Source organism: Alexandromys fortis, unplaced genomic scaffold (genome assembly GCF_014885135.2).
Source record: "Alexandromys fortis isolate MF-2015 unplaced genomic scaffold, M_Fortis_MF-2015_v1.1 scaffold_14, whole genome shotgun sequence".
In the NCBI taxonomy this organism is placed as follows: Eukaryota; Metazoa; Chordata; class Mammalia; order Rodentia; family Cricetidae; genus Alexandromys; species Alexandromys fortis.
The window spans coordinates 4,843,319-4,865,995 of record NW_026067910.1 but is presented as its reverse complement, the minus strand read 5'-3'; the positions used below and the strand labels follow the sequence as shown (position 1 = coordinate 4,865,995).

Below are 22,677 nucleotides of genomic sequence, written 5' to 3'. Positions count from 1 at the left end.
ACCGGAGTGGGCTACATTTCTGAGTGCTTTCCCATGGCAGCTATGACAAGTGCAGCATATTATTTTTGTGAAGCTGCCCTTTCAATGGTTTCTATGAAAAAAAAAAAACCAGGAAACTAATTTCAGATCTTAGAAAAAAAGAAACCACTAGCATTTGGGAGCTGTCCTTTGTGTCCTGACAAGCAGCTTGTTGACACCAAAAACACAGGGTGCACTTTCTGGCACTGGCTCTGGCTGTGGTCCAGCAGGGATAAGTGGCTTTGTGGACCTGCACAGGCTCTGCCGATTTACTGTCCCCTGATCTGCATTTTCATGGGAAGTAAGCAATATTGAGTTACTGATGGTAGAACTAGGATTGGTACTTATTATTTAAGCGATGTTCAGTGAGCATCTGGCTGCACAGTACCAAATTACTTTTTAAAAAGAGAGAATGGGTAAACCTGTTCTACCCTTTAATAGACTCTGTGTCTGCCTTCTTGGCTGCCTGGGGAACATGCTTTAATGTACTCTCAAAGGGCAGTGAAAAATTACCAGTGCATATGCTGGGAGCCACACACACACATACACACTGTACCACATCACATAAAAAATACAAATATATATATACTCCATACATACAAACATGTAAACATACATACACACACATATATACCACACACATGCACACACATGTATATGCCATACATATATACACACACAAACAAATACATTCATACACACACATATATACATCACACATACATAAACATACATGCTTATACATACACATACACCATGCATAACCATGTATATCCACCATACATACACATATAGATACATACATGCACACACATACTCATATCACATACAAATAAATACCCATGCATATATGGACACCACACATACAGATACACAGATATACACATATAATCACATACAAGCAATTCATACACACATACTATGAATACATTTGTCACACATATACATACATAAACACATACATGAACACACATATAGACACATACAATATGCCACTCACATAGACATACACACATAACACATATTATTTACACACACCACACACACATACACTCACATACAAAGTTTAATTTGCATATTTTGATTTTTATATGCTTAAGGCACATGTATGAAAAAAATCCTACTTCAAATATTCCACTATAATTCAACATATTCTTTACCTCTAATTTTCATGAAGCATTCCTCTTCCTTTTAAAGAGATTCCTCTTTGCCCTTGGTTAAAGAATCATAAAGCCCAAAGAACTCCTCTGAGAATATTCAAGGCTTCTGTTGTCTTACATTTCTACCCACGTCAGGGATAGAAACACATGAGGTGGTGGCATTCTTTATTTCTCAAGGAGAAACAAATGCTGAGAGATGTTGGCCAAATTGTGTCTGAGGAATCTGGGTACTGGCTTCAGTCCTAAAGTCTGCATCCTTTTGTGATTCTCTGAAAGTCTATTCATTTTCTTTTATTCATCTGGTTGCTTTGACATCAAGAACACACAAGAAGACCCTCTGAATTCCTCCTGCCCTATTCTGCTGCACATGTAGAGGAACTTAAAAGCTCTGCCTCCTTTCTCGGTTATCTGTTTTCTGTTTCGTACCCGCCACCTTCAGATGCACAGTGCAGTCCACTCAGTGATGTTCACCCGCCCCTGGCGTCCTCCAGCTAGTCAATCACCTACGTCTGTTCTTTCTTCCTTCTCATTTATTCCACAAACTTTAACTCCGTATCAATGGCAGGTGGTCACTGAATAGAAAATGAATATTCTGCCCTATATCATTCCAAAATGTCTTAACTGTCCTCTTTTTCCAGTTTATTCCTATCTTGACTTGCACACTCACTGTGAATTTTTCTAACTATGCATCCTTACAATGGCATGCTCCATTTTGACTTACTACTTAACTCAATATTTAAATTGTAAAAAATAACGACACCTTGAATTTTGCAGGCAAATGGATAGAGCTAGAAAACATTATTTTGAGTGAGGTAACCCAGACCCAGAAAGACAATTATCACATGTACTCACTCATAAGTGGTTTTTTAACATAAAGCAAAGAAAACTAGCCTACAAATCATAATCCTAGACAACAATGAGGATCCTAAGAGAGACATACATAGATCTAATCTCCATAGAAAGTAGAAAAAGACAAGATCTCCTGAGAAAATTGGGGACCTTGGGAGAGGGTTGAAGGGGAGGGGGAAGGCAGGGAAGGGAACAGAGAAAAATGTAGAGCTCAATAAAAATCAATAAAAAATTAATTATTAAAAACTTAAATTGTTATCTCATTCTTGAGTCTTTCGGAGTCTCAAAGAAATGGTTGATAGGTTTTCTGCCTTTTCATTTTTTCACAATATAGTTAGTATGAAATTGATGTCAATGAATTCCAACATATTAAATACATAGAAAATGATAAAATTACTAGTTATGTAGGTGGTATTAGGTTAAAAAGTAGTTACAGTGTCTTCAAGCTGTTTGCAGTATTTCATGTGGGATCAGAAATTTCATGTTGTCATCTAATTTTGACACAGTAGGCACCAATACAGCACCTCAAAGCCTCAGGTTTTTCTGCACTCATGGTGGGTGTGTGCTTGTCAGCTGGGTCATTTGACTCAACATCTAGACCAGGGAAATTAATGGCAATTCCCAAAGGAAAGCATATTCTGTATATCATTTCAACATATTCAATGTTTTAACTAAGACAGAATGATACATTCATACCACTGGGAATTCTGTTTTTTCCCCTTTTTTTTTTTAAATTTATTTGTCCATTCAAAAAATTTACACATCCTCCCCTCCTCCCATTCCCCTCCTGCTCCCCCTCTCACCCTCATTCCTCCCCTTCCCTCCTTAAGAGAGGGGGCGGGAACCCTGCCCTGTGGGAAGTCCAACCTCCCCCTCCACCTCCAGTCCTAGGAAGCTTTGCATCCAAATATACAAATAGACTAGGGTCCCAAAAAGCCAGTACATGCAGTAGAAATAAGTCCCAGTGCCTTTATCAATGGCTTCTCAGTCAGCCCCCATTTACAGCCACATTCAGAGAGCCCGGTTTGATCGCATGCTCATTCAGTCCCAGTCCAGCTGGATTTGGTGAGCTCCCCTTAGAACAGGCACACTGTCTCAGTGGGTGGATCAAACCCCCTCAGTCCAGACTTCCTTGCTCATCTTCTCCCTCCTTCTGCTCTTCAACTGGACCTTGGAGACTCAGTCTGTTGCTCTGATGAGGGACTTTGTCTCTATCTCCATCCCTCGCCGGATGGAGACTCTATGGTGATATTCGAGATAATCATCAGTGTAATAGTGGGGCAAGGCCAGTTCAGGCACCCTCTACTCTGCTGCCCAAGGACCTAGCTGGGGACATCCCCATGGACACATGGGATCCCCTCTAGTTCCAAGTCTCTTGCCAACCCTAAAATGGCTCCCTTAATATAGATATCTTCTTCCCTGCTCCTGTATCTGTCCTTCCTCCATTTCCACCCTCCCACTCCCCCAAGCACTCTCTAGTCTTTCCCTTTTCCCTTCTCTCTCCCCCTCTCCCCTTCCCCCAGCCCTACCCCCACTCCCATGCTCCCAACTTTTGCCTGGCAATCTTGTTTGCTTCCAATTTCCAACAGGATCTATATATGTTTTTCTTTGGGTTGATCTTTTTATTTGGCTTCTCCAGGCTTGTCAACTATAGGCTTAATGTCCTTTGTTTATGGCTAGAGTCCACTAATGAGTGAGTACATACCATATTCATCTTTTTGGGTCTGGGTTTTCTCACTCAGGATAGTGTTTTCTATTTCCATCCATCTGCATGAAAAATTCAAAATGTCATTATTTTTTACCTCCAAGTAGTACTCTAATGTGTATATTAATAAATTCGAATGTTCTTTTGCGAGCCTGGGGAAGTTCAGTGGCTGAAGCAGTACTTGCTGTGTAAGCATGAGGATCTGAGTTTGGATTTCCACAACCTACAGAAAAAGTTAGGTGACTTGCCTGTAATTCCAGAAATCTGACGAGTCAAGTACACATCCATAACGATACCACTAATCACCAATTCCAAAATAAAATGCAAATTTTAATGATCTGCTTAATTTTTGTATCTGTCTGGTCCCGTTTACCTAGTTTCTTCCTCATGTTCCATGAAGGACAAAGACAGCTGGCCTGAAGATGGTCTAGCAAGGCATTGCTGCACAAAGTATCACAAATGTTTATTCTCGCTGTCTTTGTTGGCCTTTTCATAGCAGTATAGTTCTTAGTGGCTGTGTGGGTTATTACTTTCTGAAACCCTGGCACCACTTGGTTTCCTAGTTCCCTTCCAAAATGCTTCTCGGAACCCTGCTGGATTCTCTGCACTTTCTACCATGGTGAACTGTGTAATAGCCCATGGGCTCTTGTAAACCACTGAGGGAAGTGGGCTCGGGTTAGAACCAGATTCTTTAGTGAACAGTCACCTCCTCCAAGGAGGAAGCACAGTTCAGTTCCTTCAAAATTCCCCCCTTCGTGGTGACGACTGGGGTGTGCAACAGCAATAAAAAATGCGTTATCCAGTGGTCCCAGTGTGAACTTCCTAGTTGCTAATAAGCCCGACCTCAGATGCTGACCTTGAGTGACGTCATCTGATCAACATTCTTAGGTGTGTGCAGTCTCCTCTTGAATAATGGAGAAGTCAGCCTCATTTCTGTCTTCATGCTCCTGTACAACAGCTTTATGTTTTTCTGAAGAAAAATGAGTTCAAATAGGAAGCTATGCTCTAGGCTAATCAACATGGGAACTGCACAGCAACTGGATGCTAGCACAGAGGCATTTTATAGTTCAAGCTTTCCGGCAAGCATGGAAGATTACATGAAAACACATTATCTAAAGTTCAATGTTCAGAATAAATATGACTATAAATCCCATGCCAAAGTTCAATGCATCAATAGTTTTATCAAGCATTTAGTTAATAACTGCAAAGGACATATGGCTACTATTTTCTACCAGAGATCCGTGAGGGTATTATATGTGGTCCTTGGCCTAGATAGGTCTTTAGCGACAAATGACTTACTTAAAATAAACAAGTAAATTAAAATTTGGTGCACTAAAGGAACTGACCTAGGTCCTCTGCATGTATCCGACAGTTGTATAGCTTGGTCTTTTTGTGAGAGTCCTGAGAGTGGGAACTGGGGCTGTCTCTGACTCTTGCTGGTTTTCCAGACCCTCTTCCTCATACTGGATTGCCTTGCCCAACCTTAATACATGGGGAGGTGCTTAGCCTTTCTATAACTTGATATGCCATGTTTAGTTGATATCTGTGGGAGGCTTGAACAGAAACAGAGGAAGAGTGGATTGGGGAGGTAGAGGGGAGGTGGGGGGAACTGGGAGGATAGGAGGGAGGGAAAACCGTGGTTGGGATGTAAAATAAATAAAAAAAAATTGGCGCACTAATTTGTCATACTTTGGGTCAAACCTGAAGGGCAGTCTCTGAATACTGTCAGCCTTTTGGGGAAGTGAGTTTAAGTATAGATTTAGATACAGCAGATGTAGGTGAGACAAGTTGGCTGGATTACTTGGAACAGGAACTTGACAGAGGCCTTTCTGGCAGTGTTGTTAAACATAATGCGGGTGAGTGATACATCGATACAGAAACAGAGTAGCTCCAGGGTACTCTAGATGGGCGGGTTTTGTTTAGATACGATAAGTCACCCGATGTGGATCAGTGCACCCTGAATACCACAAGTGTTCTGTCACAGTGCCATGAAGCCTCCCCACCCACACAGGTACTAAGTGTAGTGATTGATGCCGGCTGCACAGGCATCCTGAGACCAACTCCATTGACGTGCTCTTCTAACCGACTTGCCACATAGGTTATTTTGCCAAGTCAACCTGTACTTTTCCTGTTTGCTCATGAGACATAGTCTCTCCCTCACCTCCAGGATCTGTCTGCAGTGTTTGGGGACCAGCTGCAGCTGCCTTCCCTTTTAGCAAGACAGAAGAAGACATTATAGGTCAGCTTTTATTCACTTAGCTCAGCATTTACGGGGAGTGGTGCTTCTCTTTAAACTGTAGGAGGAAATTACATACATCTGTTTAGAATTAAGAGTGACCTAGATGTCTACTTTATACGAGTTGATGTTGCTGTTAAGGCTCATAAAGATACACCTGCCTCTGCCTCCTGAGTGGATTAAAGGTTTGGGCCACCACCACCACCTGGCTGTATCAGTTTTGATTGTCAACATTTTGAGCATTGACCTGATAACGTGTAGTTATTGCAGTGTACTCTTAAGTGACTTCTCTTAATTGTCTATAAAAATTACATCTTATCAGCAACCTTCCCATTATAGAGAATACAGAGTGAAAACTGGGGGTCCTCTGTCATGATTTACACCATCTCTCATTAATCTCAGAGATGGATACTCATCTCACTGGTTTTTATAATATAAAGAAATAGAATATTCCTATTGCTCTGAAGTTTACCCTTTTTGTTCAACAGTGGGCTCACTATATCCCATGTCAGTAGGATAGACACCTGATGAATATTTACATAACACATTTCAGGGTTTGATCATGTGTGTCTTACCTCCACAACAGGCATTTGTTTTCTCTAGGAAACACTTATTTCTCCTAGTATCTAAGTATCTTAGATATCTGATATCTTCTGTTGGCTACTGTTAGTATCTTCTCCATGTAATGGTATGGTAAAATAAAAACAGTAATTTCATTGTCAACACAGAGTATGTGTTCGGATGTATGTGGGGTCATTTACACAATAACCCTTGTCACAACTACGTGTCAAACTTTGATTTATTTTTGGGTATCTTGTACAATTTTTTAATTTCTTGACTATTTCTATATATTTAGAGCTCCTAGGTTTTAGGGTATGTCAAATCACTCGGAAGGTTTCTTAAGTTCATGATTCCTGGGTTACAGTCCCCAGACTCTCTATTTGAGCAAGTCTGGACTGAGGCCAGAGAGTTCTCATTTTAGTGTTTCCATGCAAAGCCTAGAGATCACGTTTTGAGGTCTGTAGACTCTCTATGCAGGTCACACGTCCTATGATGTCTGGATCTTTTCTTGGTCCCTACTGTTCACTGCTCAGAAGAACAACAGCAATTGAGGAGAGGGTTGAAATGGCTTTGATGTTCATGTCCTCCCAGAAATGGCGCCGGCGGAATCTCTAAAAGTAAGAGCCAATGAGAGCAATATTCCTGCCAGGAGCTTCAACCTCAAACTAAGGAAGAGTTTCCGCAGATGCAAAGGGTAGGATGGGCTATTGTTTCCCCGTTAAACTCAATGGCATCACACGCTCTAAAGATTGCAATTCTCAGCAGGTGCGTCATCTTTGAGAATGAAGGAGGGCATTATAATGCCACTCCTGGCAGAAAATATCTTTTTATTTATATTCTTCCCTTCCTGATGGGAGTGAAGCCAAGAAAAATTCTAAGGATGATATAAACAGATACATTCAGTCAAACACTTAAATTGTATCTATGTAGTAAACGGAAGTTCAGAATTTCTGAGACAGCATTTCTGAAAATGAGTAAATAGTTTCTCTACAAATGAGGATTGCCTTATCTTTAATCACTGAGTTTATACCAGCTGCTTACTTCTATATATTTTGGGTAGAAGATACACATCACTAATAGATAATTATTCCAAATACAAACGTAATGTATGCACATAAAACTTTATATAATAAAGTATTTATGCATGGAAATAAAATATAGGAGATACCATAATTAAAAAATGTAACTTGCTACATAAATTAATGCATGATCAATGCCCTTTGAATCAGGAAAATGCAGCAAGCTGATCAGTATATTTCATTTGTGCTGCTTCTTTGCTGGAAATATATGGAGAATTTTTACCATTTCTGGAAATGCTTGACTATTTGAACAATTCATTTTCAATAAGCTCGTACATATTTATAAATATGTGTACAGTTTTTGAAAATGTGCTTGTTTAAGTTTTATACAAATGATATCATAATGGTGTGATTCGTTCTTCAACTTCCTTTTGTGCCATTATGATTTAGTTATTTTAACCTCTGTGTAAAGTTCTGCTCAATTCCTGTAACTGGTAATTCTCTAGGATGGATATTCAGGTTCTGCCCTTTGTGTTGATGGTGCTGGGGATCCATCCCAGGCCCCAGAGCATGCTAAGACCATGCTCTACCACTGAGGAACCCTCCCTGCACTTGTTTTCTGTGTGCCAATGCTAAAATTCTTCAGTGAATTTTTTTGTTGCCTATTCTCTTGAGCACATTAAACACAGAGTCAGGAAGTAAATCTGAGCTGCACACAAATACCTAACTCCACTAGCTGGTGATAGATTGGTCTCTGAATAGGTTATATCAAATTATATTGCCACGAGAACCACATAAATGTTGTTTGACATTTTCCCACACACATGACAATAGGAGGACTGTGGTGTCCGGTTATAAAATATGAATTTAAACTTCATTTTGATTTGTTTATAATACCTGGTTGTGGCATAGGCACTGGCCATGCTGCTTATTTTTATTAGTTTCTTGAGTTTTTTATTTCTGTGAATTATGCACTTATAGCCTTTGCCAATTTTCTCCTGCTTTGTCTTTTATTGATTGTTGACCCTTCAATAAAGCTAAATAGTGCTCATATTTTGGTCATATATTTTGCAAATATTTTAAAAGGTTTATGACTTATGTCTTAATTTTATTTAATAGTATTTTTTTAATTGAAGTTTAAGATGTGTTGTAATGAATATTCAAAATAATATTAGGTTTTCCAATTAGTCTAGCTTATCTTTTCCTGTAGATATTTTTGGAGGGGGTTTGTCGTTCTGTCCCAATAGCCTCAGAAAATTTTAGAATTCACTTTTTAGTAGGTCTTCTTGTGAAATTATTATATATTCTGAAGGCAGCATACATTAATTTATGTCTATATATAAATTTATTTCACATGGATTTTTAACAATGTTCACTGAGTCATTTATCCTTTGCACTAATTTGTGTTTGGATTTGAGATTTTACAATTGTACTTAGAATTATACTGACTTAGAATTATACATTGAAGATCTGTAATTCTTGATTTGATCACATTCACAAGCTTGTGTGTTTAGTATCTGACTCACAGAATCGATTTGTGAGAACATGTGTGTGTGTGTGTGTGTGTGTGTGTGTGTGCAAAGGCAGAGATGGGTGTAGCACAGAGAACATATTGCCAGAGAAGTACCTTTATAGAGTCCACTCACCGATCAAAGTTTCACTTATGTTAATAAGTTTCCCAGAAGCATGAGATAATTCCATATTACCGTGGGCTTTGGTAGTGATGGAGGTGGGGAAAACGACATAATAATGGAGAAAGGATGTTTAGTTCCCCTCCCCATCTGTTGGTGGAAGTTTGGTGGTGACAGTGAGTGTAACACGCAGCCCTTTGTGGCCACGCTTATATGAGCATAAGACCTTAAGAAGGCTTAAGGGTGAGGAAGGGTATGGAGCAAGCATCAGTCAGATTTCTGTGTTGTACTCTCATTTTAAGAATCCTGGAGTGAGTTGCCACCATCTGAAAAAGCAACTCAAGTATCGAAAGCTACCATTCGTGTGTGACGGTTTCACTGAAGGAATAGCAAATGTTTCTGACGTTACAATGTTCACTTCTTGTTGTTTTTAAAATGACTGATTGGTTAATTGGGGTTTATGTCTCTCTCCTCTTCAGGTGGTTCTTTGGAGCAATCAAAAGAGCAGATGCAGAAAGGCAACTACTGTATTCGGAAAACCAGACGGGCTCCTTTCTGATCAGAGAGAGTGAAAGCCAGAAGGGTGACTTTTCCCTCTCAGGTAGGGGCATTGCTCTGCAGCATGGAATAGGAGTTTGAAAGTTTGCAGTCAAGAGCTTTCTATGTGAACTTTAGTGTGCTAATGATAGATTTTCAAGATTTCTCTTATTCACAATTTCACCAAAATTAAACCCGCTGAACTGCTCAAGAGTAATGAGAATTAGATAAGGGCCCCTATGACTAGACCTTTCTACAAACAGTTCCCAATATATGAACTATTTATAAGAAATAAAAAGCCCAGGGTCACATGGTTGGGGTTCGCATTGTCTAGTATCCTTCTGGAGAAATGACAAGAAGGAAGAAAAATTGTCAAACCAACTTTGTAAAAACTTAATTTCTCTTTCTCTTTCCTCCTTCCCATTTTCTCTTCTATGTTTTCACTTGTCTTTATCTAATAAGTAGGAAAAACTGAAATGTTGGATGAAAATTCCTTTAGTCAACCTACTGGATGCATAATTTTGCCAAGTATGGTTTTTCAGTTCAAGGCAAAATGCATCGCTGTGCTGCCCTAAGGAAAAACAGAAACTTGGGGGAATTAAGATGCATCTTTACAACTGCAGACAGGCATGTCTGCTTTCACGGGGCTATGTTCCAGGCCAGATGCAGCAATGCAGAGTATCCTTACTTAGAGTTGCCACACCAACTTGCCTCTGGGTGTGAAACTCTCTATCTTGCCTTCTTTAGATCTCTTTATGTCTAATACATGCACACACACACACACATATACACACACACATACATGTATATGTCATTATCCTTTTAAGCATGTGGTCAGTTTTTCTGAGTAGATAAAACTTATTTAGGGGGGTTCAGAGAGATTTTGTTTCCCTTCATGTCTGTTTCCATGTTTTATGTTAATGATGATCTTGTGTTTTTATGATGTCTTCTTGGCTCATTAGAAGTTACGGTGACCTACACAATGTCACCTTTTAAGAATTCAGACAAGAACTCTGGCCATGTTGTGCAAATTTGGCATCCTTCATCCTTCTACAATCCTGTGGTCTCAAAGTTTGGGAACACAGGTTGGCACTAGGAAGACTCAAGGGCATTGATATATTGATATAGGTGATGCAGACACAGATTTTATGTTGTGCTGTATCCGTGTCCATTCAGGCGACAACATCAGCTGGGTCCTGCTTGGCTTCCTAGTCCATGCTTAAAGGGAAACATGAGGATTAAGAAATGGAAGGTAGAAAAGTTAAAGATATAAAAGACAGACACAGGATAGAGTCGGGAGGGCAACCCAGTGTGAATACTGAAATTTGTTCCTTGTTCATTTCTCATAGACTTTATATACCTCAATCCAAAAAGGAAGGGGAAGACAAGAGGCTTCTTTACCATGATACAAGGAACAAACAAAGTAATCACCTTCTCAATACCCATAGCATCACGTAACCACACCCTAAGTCAGAACATCCTGTTAATAGTCACACCTTGGGTTAAACCACCTGTCAATATCCCTGAAGGAGCAAGAATAGGCCTGAACTTTCTGACCTTTGCTCAAGGTGGAAAGAATCCACATCCGTGGGCTCCCACAGTGTTGGGTCTGTACTTAGTTCCTGGTGGTTCTGGAACTGAATTGATATGGTATTCGAGGATCAGCTGAACAAAGCCTTATTCCTGCTCAGCGCCATGGATGAGGATGAGGGTTGTTCTGATTTTTATTCTTGAGATATCCCTAAGCGGAATGATCCCAGATTTTTTGAGATGTTGCTGACACTTAAAACAGTAACGAAATCATTTAGCATTGGGGTTGTTCACTCAGAAGAGATACCCTGGCAGGTTGGGACTTCACAGTAGTAGACACCTGTGTAAATCTAGGTGGTAGAAGTAGAAGCCAATATTTTATATAATAGCTTTACTCCTGGCAATGAAGCAAATGTATATAAAAACAGAAAACCATTTAAAAGAGCAGTCTTGAATGTTACCTATTGGGGATACATTTTCAACACTGAAAAACTCTTTCTACTGTTTTGTTCTATAATTAACCTATATTTTTTTATGTATACATATTTATGCATGGACATTTCCATACACAGGAAATAAAACAGAAATGATCATGTAATCAATGAAATACACACCTATGTACACCTATATTTATAACACAAACATGTATGTGTATGATAAACATATGGACACATATAATTACATGTGTGTGATGTGAAGTCATCTATGATTTGTGATATTTTATGAATGTTTCTGCATGCTCTTATTACTCTGTATTAACATTTTAGAAGTTACATAACTTTACATTTGCATGAGGGAAATCATCATTTTTATTTGACTTGTTTCATATTCTATACATTGTTGTTATTTTCAATTATTTTTCTATTATAAAAATGGTCCACATGGAGTCTCTGTAGGTTAATATTTAAATGTTTTCATTGAAATACCATTTTCACTGTAGGACAAATCAAATCTTTTTGAAATCTAGATATTGAATAAAAAGAGCTATAAGAGCATTTCTTCTTTAAGTGTATCCATATTTGTTGATTTGACTTTCTCAATATTTATATATCCAATTTGGTCATAGTTGCTTATTAAATTTAAATTAAATGCTTCATATAAGCATAAGATATAGAAGAATATTTCCACGGGGAAAGCAAACTGAAAGTAGAGTCACCTGACTCATACATATCTTTGAATAACGCTGGGGCTACAGTGACTCTTCAGAATATTCCCTACAGCGAGTATTCTGGAACAAAACAGCTTGAGAGGCTTAGGAGAGAATTAGAAGGATATTGGCTGCTGTAAGCCGTGAATACTCCAGAGCTTGCTTATGGTCTTAGGAAGCACTGTAGAACTGCTTCGGAGACCAGCAAATCATTATAGATTCTTTTTCAATGGAGTCAAACAATTTAGAGTCTTTCGAACAAATTATCTGATTGCTGTGTATTCACACGGGATAAAGTAAATGCATCTGATTATGTTCTGCTGAAAGGGAAATTCTCTTATTAGTTAGAAGGCTATGCAATGGAGAAATGGAAAGAAAGGGGCTTCGATAGATCCACATAAGACAAACAAACAATCCAATTGCTGACAGCTGATTATCACTAAGGAACGTCAGATGGACCACTCATAGATTGATTTCTTAGTGCAGTTGTCTTCTTAATCAGCGGGAATTGATGGTCTTCAATTTTGCTGACTGCTGTGCCATTAAAAAGAAAGTAAACAACATTCCTTTTCTATCTTTCTCTCCCCTGTATGACTTTTCTTCACAAGCGTTGTCTTTATTCCTTGGGCAGCAATGGCTTGCAGCTGTCAGAGAAGAGCTTCATGACAGAGCATGATTTATTGAGGCTGGGGCAGCCCTGGGAAGCAGCAGCCCAAGGTTGGGGTGGGTGCTAATTGGGTTGTTGTGATCTACACATGGTTGTCAGATCTTGTGAGGTCTGAGGAGATCAGAAAAGAGACTTAGGGCCATGACACCTCTCATAAAAGCGAGACACTAATTAGCTATGAATTATAGCAGCACTTTTGGATATTACAAATTATACATGGTAGCCAGAGAATCTGTCTTCATTAGACACATGGCAGGTAGTTTTAGTGGCTCTATTGTTATTTGTCATTGGTGGTGAATTGTTTTTCTGAAGAAAAATATAGAATTCTGACTGCATGTAAACTGGCTTGGCTATTTCTTCACATCAATCAATTACTTAAAAGGAAATCATTATTGCTATTGCCATTAATATTAATTTGATGTTTGGTGTCTTATAAAACATTCATTGTCTTGTTTGATGCACAGAGGCTGCCCTTGTGCTTGGTATCAGTTTATATTACAAGGTGGCAGTGGAGGAAGGACTGCCAGATGCCTGAGTTCTATTTTTGGGAGAGTGAGTAGTACAGGCGTTGAATGTGTGTGTGTGTGTGTGTGTGTGTGTGTGTGTGTGTGTGTGTGTATGTGTGTGTGTAGATGGACCTATATTGTTCAGGGTCATGTATGCATGCGGAGAACTTCTGGACCTTACTCTATAGAGAGATATTTTAGGTAGAAGATGAGTGACCCGATCTGTGTTGTAGAGAGCATATTACTTCTTATTTGTTGCCAGGACAAAAATACATAAAAAGAAGCAACTTAAGCAAGGGAGGGCTTATTTTGCTGTATAGTTTGAAAGGGCAGTGCATCATGATGGGGAAGGCCTGGTGGCCAGAGTGTGAGGTAGCTGTTCATATTGTGTCTGCACCAGAGGGAAGTGACTGCTGCCCCTCAGCTCTCTTTCTTTTCCCTTTTAGCTAGTCTGTCATCTCAGCCTATGAGATGTTTCCAGCCCCATCTTTTGGGACAAGTTTTTATTTTGCATTTGTATCTCTCTAGAAAAGACCTTGCAGATATACCCAGAGGTGTGTCTGGTGGGTGACTCTAAATCCAGCTACGTGGCTCATGAAAATTAACCTCCACAGCGAATTTGGTGAGATGTGTGCATGAAATGTTTATAATAGATAGCAGTCTAGAGAAGAACAAGGTGAGCACGGTGGCATCATTTGCTGCTATCTGAAGTCACAGGTGGAAGGCCACTAGCATTTTGCAGATGTGGGTGACATACACTGATGTAGGTGGGTCTTCTTTCTATGTGTTGCTTTCATTGGTTAATAAAGAAACTGCCTTGGCCCTTTGATAGGACAGAAAATTAGGTAGGCGGAGTAGACAGAACAGAATGCTGGGAAGAAGGGTAGTGAAGCAGACTCCATGCCTCTCCTCTTTGAGATGGAAGCAGGTTAAGAATCTTCCTGGTAAGCCACCACCTCGTGGTGCTACACAGATTAATAAAAATGGGTTAAACAAGATATGAGAGTTAGCCAAGAAGAGGCTAGGTATAATGGGCCAGGCAGTGTTTAAAAGAATACAGTTTCTGTGTAATTATTTCGGGGCATAAGCTAGCCAGGCGGCTGGCAGCCGGGTGGCAGGAATGTGGCCTGCAGTTCCTACTACAATACACTAAGCTATAGGCTGCACTGTCAAAACAGCAATCTCCCAGTGTTCCTTTCTGTTTTTGTAGGGTGAGTATAGGAGTGTGGACCTAGAAGTAGGAATTAGAAAATACTTTGGTATTAAGCAGTCTGATTTAGGGTCAACCATTTCCATGCTTGTTTCAAAATTCCAGCTTCAGTTTCTTTTGGCTTAGAGGAGGTAACCACGGGGCTATAGAAAACTGAGTTATAGTGTATCCCATCTTGATGTTGAGTCTTTCCCACTCGACTCTTTATGATGTAATCAAAGCAGTCCTATTTTGTTTCTACAAATACCAGCCTGAACCAGGATAGTTAGGAAAACTAGAAAGAAAGAAAGAAATGGGTCTAACCATACATGAGCTGACAGGAATCAGTGATTGATCAGACATGAAGTAAAAGAGGCAGAAGGATGCCTGTCCCATGTCTGACAAGCTAAGTGAATTTTGTAGGAGTGGTCCAGTGGTCTCCATCTGGGCTGAGTGTAGGTTCTTTGTGTTCTGTTTGAACAACTGAAGAAGCACACACAGAAAGAAGACTAGCCCAGGATTTTATCCAGAAGCAAAGCAAAGTGCAGAGGAGATGTTATGCAAGGGAACTGCAGGTCCTTAGCATAGCAAGCAGTTCAAGACTCTGGTCACTGTCCTGAGTGTCTTCCCTTTTTAGGTCTTGGGAAAGGAGTTGATTGCTAGGGGCAGAGTGTAGGTTGTTTGTATTTTGATTGGTAGACTTGGATTGTGTAAGCCTTTGTTCACCAAATATCTCCTTTTCCACAATGCATCTGATCTTAAGGATATGTATGCTCTTGTATACCTAGTCATGCATAGGATATAAGATGGCAAATTGGAAATTTTAGCTAAAGTTCACTCAGAGGACACAGCTTGCCATACTGCTCACATATGACCAACAGCCAGGATAGGCTTTCAGCATTGGCCATGAAAGAAGAATTACTGAAGATTTATAGGCAGCTCTAGATGGGAGTGCTCGGTTACTGTTTGGAAAGCAGGGTGTGTGAAGCTTCCTTGATGCAGGTGTTGGTCCCAAGTTCCTAAGTAATGCATTGGGTAAAGGGCTGTGAGTAGCAGAGTCCTAGGTTGCCAAGCTACCCCTTTGCATCCTGATCTGGGAAGGCAGATTCGTAGGGAGAAAGTGCAGAAAAGTAGGGTAACCTTAGATGTGATGTGGGTGATTTGGGGTGGACTTAGTAGTAACCATCATTTCTTCAATTTTTTTTCATTTTTATTTTATTTTATGTGTAGGTATTTTTTTTTTCTGAATTTGTGCTGGTGCACCACTTGTGTGTCTGATGTCTGAGGAGGCCAGAGGAGGGCATTGGACCTTTGGGACTGGAGTTGCAAATAGCTAAGAGCTGTTTTGTGTGTGCTGGGAATTGCTGCTGGGTCTTTGGGAAGAACAGACAGTGCTCTTAACCACTGAGCGGTCTCTCCAGCTCACAGTATCTCCTCCTCCTCCTCCTCCTCCTCCTCCTCCTCTTCTTCTTCTTTGAGTTATTTCTTTAAAGAACTAAGTCATTTTAATTGAGTAGAGAATAATTGAGAATGAGAAGTTTTCAAAACCACAAGTGGCTCAGACTTTTTTAAAAAAATAAACTTTGAGTATCATTTTTCTATGATAAAATGATAAAATGTCATTCCTCTGGTCATGTTGGTCCCATGGGGTATGCAAGAGTTATTTATGGTCACTGTGAAGCTATTTTGTGAGACTATAAGGTCTAACCTCTCTAGAGAGACATACCTATTTTTAATACAAACACACACACTCTCTCTCACATACACATATACATACACGCATATATATATATATATAGTAGAATTCATAGAACCAGATAGTTTTATCCTCCAAAATATTTGGTAGTCATTGCTAGAAGTATCACATAAATAGCAAAATTGCCCTTTCTTTTCTTTTTTTTAAGGATTTACTTATTATGTATACAGTATTCCTTTCATGTATGCATGCAGGCCAGAAGAGGGTACCAGATCTCATAGATGGCTGTGTGCCACCAAGTGGTTGCTGGGAATTGAACTCAGGACCTCTGGAAGAGCAGTCAGTGCTCTTAACCACTGAGCCATCCCTCCAGCCCCCAAAATTGCCTTTTCAAGAAGAGTATCACCTCATGTATGTTCATTAAGAATAATGTCCACACATGGAAGAGGCCAGCATGATCTGAAGTGAGTTCCTGAATACTGCAACAGGGGATTAATCTGAGTGATGCTTTAGAATTCTAATATAGTATACATTCACACATACCTTACAAATTAATGTTAAAGATGATTGAAAGAGAATTGAGACAACAGCAATCCCTCCAGAAAAGATGTACATCCTTTATGTTGACCTTTTTTGCTGCCTCCATGTTGCCATTGTACGTATCCTTGACTGGACCTTGCGTGTTCTTCATGTTGACCTTATGCGAATCCTTCACTTTGACCTTGTGTGTATCATTCTCATTGACCTGGTCTTTATCTTTCCTGTTGACCTGGTGTGCATTCTTCACAGCAAATTTACATACATAAATACTTTCTTATTTATGAGCAGCCATTCCACTATGTGTAAAAAAAAAACCACACTTTTCCCAGTGGATTCTAAGGGCAGAGAAACTTTGCTGTTGCTTCTTTTTCATGATGCTTCTGTCCCTCCACACTTCCCTAATAGTTTATAAAGAACTGTAGACACTCAAACGTGCCTTTCCTCATGCTCTAGTCTCTGGGAATAATGAAAAACAAGGCCAGCGACCCTTCCTTAAGCCAGCAAGCCTGGGTCTCGTAAGATCACTGTTAGTCCTCTTGCCTTTTATGCTGTACATTATTTTAGAAACATGGTTTCATATCCAAAGGTCAGCGTTTTCCAAATACTGTGGCTGTGGTATAAGAGAAAAATGGAAGATGTCATTCCTTACTGTGACCCGTGCCTTGCCTCCCACCCCTGCCAGAGCCAGAGTTCAGACTCAAACCCACTTCACACACCCTTCTTGGCCACTGTCATTACTCCCAAAGTTTCCAGATATGCTGAGTCACTCAAGGCTGACTCTTGCCCCACGGTGAAAGGCTCCCTGTTTCATTAGCAGTCTCCTGGGTCATCTATTCATTCTTCATTGAAAATGAATGTGAGCCCCGTGGCCACTAGAGTTTGCCATTAATTCCATTACTGTTAACCACGAATGTAAATACAATTGTATATCCCAAGCATGAGCAAGTTTCAAACGACTTGGAAAAAAAAAATTGTTCCTTGAATTTATTAAGCAATGAAACTTCTATGGATTCTAGGAGCATTTGATGCTGCTTAAAGATATTTTGCTTTTTAAAAAGTGCAAGCACTGCAGAAAGGGACTCTTCTGTTAATAACTCCACTATCTCATATAGGATGTATTAAATTTTAAACGTGTTGGTGCCATCTCCGAAAATGCCTTTTAATTAAAGTCGTAATTTAGTTGTGTTCGGCTTAATTGCAAATATCATTGACGGTAATAGCTCGTGACTTTCCTGTGAGTTATGCTGCATGCTGCCTTCCCCGAATGTTACTGCTGCTATGTTGTGTTTCAAATGCTTTAAATACTCTGTAAAGTTACATTGGCATTTTATTATGCCGTCCATGGATCTGTGCTTGTGCGGGTGTGGATACACATACAGATATACAGGCAAAACGCCCTGCTTCTCTCTAGATTGCTGGCTCCTGGAGAAGTTCTTACTGAGACTCATTCTTGTGTTTCTGGATGCTGCAGCATTCTTTCTGGGACTTTCTATCTTTCCTTCTCTTGCTTTTTTCTGAAGCCATAAAGTTGACTCATTGAAGCCTTCTGGTTTTGAATGCCCTGTCATGTTTATTGAAAAGACTCTCCGTGATGTCATTTTGAGCTACTTGAAGGAAAATGTCAGAAATGTTCCACATTGTTGCTCTTTGAATGGAACTCTATAAGAAACAACTTCCATTACTAAATAAGTAGAAACTGATGTCATATGGAGTTCAGTGAATTTGATGCTCTTGTAGGTCATGATACAATGAACCTCTTTCCTTTAAAATGTTTATTTCTGGAAAATTAAATTGTTCCTTTATTACGTTTTGTCTTGTGTTGCTTTCATAGGTGGATAGTAGACAGCTAATGGGTTCTGAAGGAAGCTTTGCTCTGCTTCCCAATCATCTACTCAGTAACACGTTAAGAGTGACAGAATCTTAGCGGCCCTGTGAACTCTGCCCAATCATAGTGATTAGGGAGAATCACTATATTAGCTAGATTCCATCCACCCTCTTTTTACCAGAGTGTAGATAAGTTGCTATGTAAGTGGCTGCAGATGAGGGCAAGGCAGAACGAAGGTGGGAGGATTGTTTAACCCGCACTCAGCATGTACCCTTGCCTGCTTTAGAGAGGAACAACACATTGCAAAGACCAGGCAGCTGCTGCTTTTCTGCTTCAGTGGCAGCAACTCCATGGCTATCTATGGTTATATATGGCTATCTATGGCTATATATGGTTGCCTATGTGTAGTGTCCTCCTTTCCTATGTCTGTGTGTGCAACAGCTTTCATCCCAGCAAACGGGACTCCCGTTCAAGACAGAGAAGTGGCACTAGTGTTGTGCACACCGGTCTGTGGAGCTGCCCTTCAGGAAAAGAGCAAGTAAGAGCTCCGGCCTCTGGTGATTGTTTTTACACATTCGTCTGGTTAAACATTAACCCCTGAGCATTGCTCTCACAGTCAGTTTAAGGTGGTTTTAAACTACAAAGCATTTGTTTCTCACTGTTCTTGTGGCTGGGGAATCTGATATAAAGGTGCTGGGATATTTACTGTCCAGAAAGGGCTATTTTCCTGCTTTACAGATGGTTGCCTCATGTGACAGAGGCAAGGCCGTTAAGTTCTTTTTACCACAGCGTTTAGAGGACTCCATGCTCATGAGTTCAAGTAATTATCTCCTGAAGGCCTCACCTCCAAATACATCACTTGGGGAATTAGAGCTGCAAAGTACAAATTTCTTATTTGGAACAGGCAAACCTTCGGGTCATATTTGTTGCCAAATATTGAATTATGTTCCCCTTTGATTTTTCATTAGTTTTTGAGAGTTTCAATACAATGTGGTTTGATCCTGTTCTCCCATCCCCCAACCCCTCTTATTGCTAGTGGTTGTGGCAGTGGGTAGAAGGCCTGCCTGCCTAGCAAAGTGAGGCTGGATGCTTACTTGTCTGGCGCATGTCAGCAGGCTAGTGGCTCTAGTGCTCCACTGCCTGTGCTCGTGGAGGAACTGTACATGTATCTCATGGGAAGAGGACTATGTTGTTTTTGTCTAAATTTCAGATTTTTTTATTCACTCAATAGGAACCACTGCCTGAGATTCTGGCTACTTATAAAATACTTGCTCAGTTTGTGTCCTAAGATTTGATTAGCCAACACTTTTATTGAGCCACAGATCAGCGTTATTTCCCTTTATACTGGATAGACAAATCATATTAGAAATTTTTGAGAATACCAAACCACAAATTTCTGAGCATCCTAAACTACACTCCAAATATTTGTTCTTAGGCCCACAGATAAGTGCAGTAGTCCTTACCTCTTGTCAAGGAAACTTCTTTTTGCAAGAGATGGAGAAAAGGACAGAAAACCACAATCAATCAAAACTCAGAGTCATTCAGCCCGGTGCCAGTGGAGCCGTCTATAGAACAGCTCTAGCACCTAAGGCACAGGGAACATTGCAGAGGAGGGGTAGGACCTAGAGGATCAGGGAGCTTGCTGTGCGACTGTGTCTCCGATAACATCAGATGCTGTGCCCATAAAGCCTCACCAACATGACTGCCTAAACACAAGCTGAAGGAGGATTACAATAGACATGCCAAAGTGGATGGGAAAAGTACCCAAGGCCACAACCTGACCCAAAGAACTAAAGATAGCCAAGGAATGCTAGGAGTGGAAGAAACAGTCTTCCTCGGGAAGAACACACAAACTGGCTGTCCACTTCCAAAAGGTACTGGGAATGGACATACAAATAGCTTTAGAAGACTAAGCGGGTTATATTTAGGAACATATATGGACATACATAGCCATATATGTGTATAACAACTATGAATGAAAAAGGAAGCCATGAATTTAAAATCGAGCAAGAAGGAATATGTGGGAGGGTTTGGAAAAAGGAAGGGAAAAAAGAAATGATATGATAATATTGTAATCTCTAAAATAGAAAATATTTTAAAAGGAGAAAGACAATAAGCATGCAGTAAAGCAATTTAAAACAAACACGAGAGCTTTTGGTAAGGGGAATCTCTAGCAATAAAATGAAACTTCTTCAGGTAAAGATTTTCAAATTTCTTGGCCATAGAATAATTTCTTTTTATGTAAAAAAAAGGTTTAGGTAAGAAAAATAGTAGCATATGAGATGGTGAGTAACGATGTAAAGGTACAGAGAAAATATTTACTAAAAGGAGAAGAAGAAAAATTTGAAAGCATTCGATTGGAAATCCTGGGATACAAGAATGCGAAACTTCTATGTAACAAGGCCTAGAAAGACCAGGAAATGATGGTCGATGACAGACAGAAAATTGCCCCTGTGGTTAGCATTTGCTGAGTAAAGTGTCTCCTTGAAGAGCTCAGAGGAAAGCGAAGGAAGCAGATGGAAGCCGTGAGGACAGATGTCACCTAAGTGCAGGCGTATCTCCGGAAGTTGTTAGAGTCTTAGATGTGATCCTAAGTAGGTAACAGAAGAAAAAGTTCCCTAGCATTTAAACCCCACTGCCTAAAATCCTAGTCTTCAGGGAGAAATGTCTATTTCATGTAAAATATGTGAAAATCTCTCTGTATATGATACCTTTTCCAAATACTTTATATCAAAAATAAGTAAAAAAAAATCATGAAAATCCAGGAGAAAAATAATATCAAAAGATTAAAAAATCAGAATTCTCCTTTACACCATTAAATAAGGAAAGGATCACTATAATGTTATAAATTCTGATTTCAAAAACATAACTCTTCAGCTCAATTTTATTAATAAAGTTGATAAACAGCATAGTTTTACCTTCGTTCTCCAGCTGTTGACATTGACACAGTTGCCTGTCCCATTTCTGTGTCTATCTGCGTGTATCTGTTTCTTCCCCCTTTAGCTTTAGGGTTCCTCATGGCTGCAAGCTTTGATTAAACTCCGGGGTTTTTAGAGTGATGGAATGACGTCATCTATGATAGCATGCATACCCTGATATCGTCAAATGCTTTCTTAAGTTCTTTACTTGCTTTGGATACAACAGAACATTATGAATGTTGTCTAGCATTATTAAGTCTTGTCTAGGACCCCAATGAGGCCTTTAATATCCCCACTTTACAGCCACACACAATCCTACTTAGCTTGCCTTTCATGGCCTCACTGAAAGCAATACATCTCACACTTGGTTTTTTTTTTTTTTTTCATTATGACTGTGTTGTTTTTTACTTTTGAACAAGCATAGACAATATCAGGTTTCATTCTAGCAGTTTTGTGTTTATGTGATGTGCATTGGTGTCTCTGTAAGGGTATTGGATCCTCTGAAACTGGAGTTGACAGACAGTTGTGAACTGCTATGTGGGTGCTGGGAATTGAACCCAGGTCCTCTGGGACAATAGCCAGTGCTCTTAAATGCTGAGTCATATCTCCAGCCCTGTGCTAGCATTTCAAAACAAAGTTTGTTCGTGTTGATTCTCACGCCCCTGCTCTTCATCTCACCAACCCACCCCAGTGCTTTGCCGGCTCTTCCCCTTCATGTCTCTATTTCGACAGCTCTGCTTTGCACCCCTGCCACCTCTGTCCCCCCTCATTTCACAGCCTATGCTCACACCCCAGTTATACACATGAGTATGAACACTGTATGTTAGAGTTTGCCTGTGAGCAAGAACATGTGATTTTTTATGGATCTGCGTTTGAATCACCTTGCTACACAGAATAATTTCATATCCATCCATGTCTCTCCAAGTTTCACTTTTCTTTACAG

The 22,677-nt window shown here is 39.9% G+C and overlaps 1 protein-coding gene across 1 annotated transcript in view; it reads left to right on the top strand.

Moving 5' to 3' along the window:
* Positions 1 to 22,677, top strand: part of Frk (fyn related Src family tyrosine kinase) — a 104,661-nt gene that overhangs the window by 37,190 nt on the left and 44,794 nt on the right. Inside the window, exon 2 of the mRNA XM_050137992.1 lies at positions 9,659 to 9,780. Coding sequence (XP_049993949.1) covers positions 9,659 to 9,780 — 122 coding nt within the window. The remainder of the gene's footprint in view (positions 1 to 9,658; positions 9,781 to 22,677) is intronic.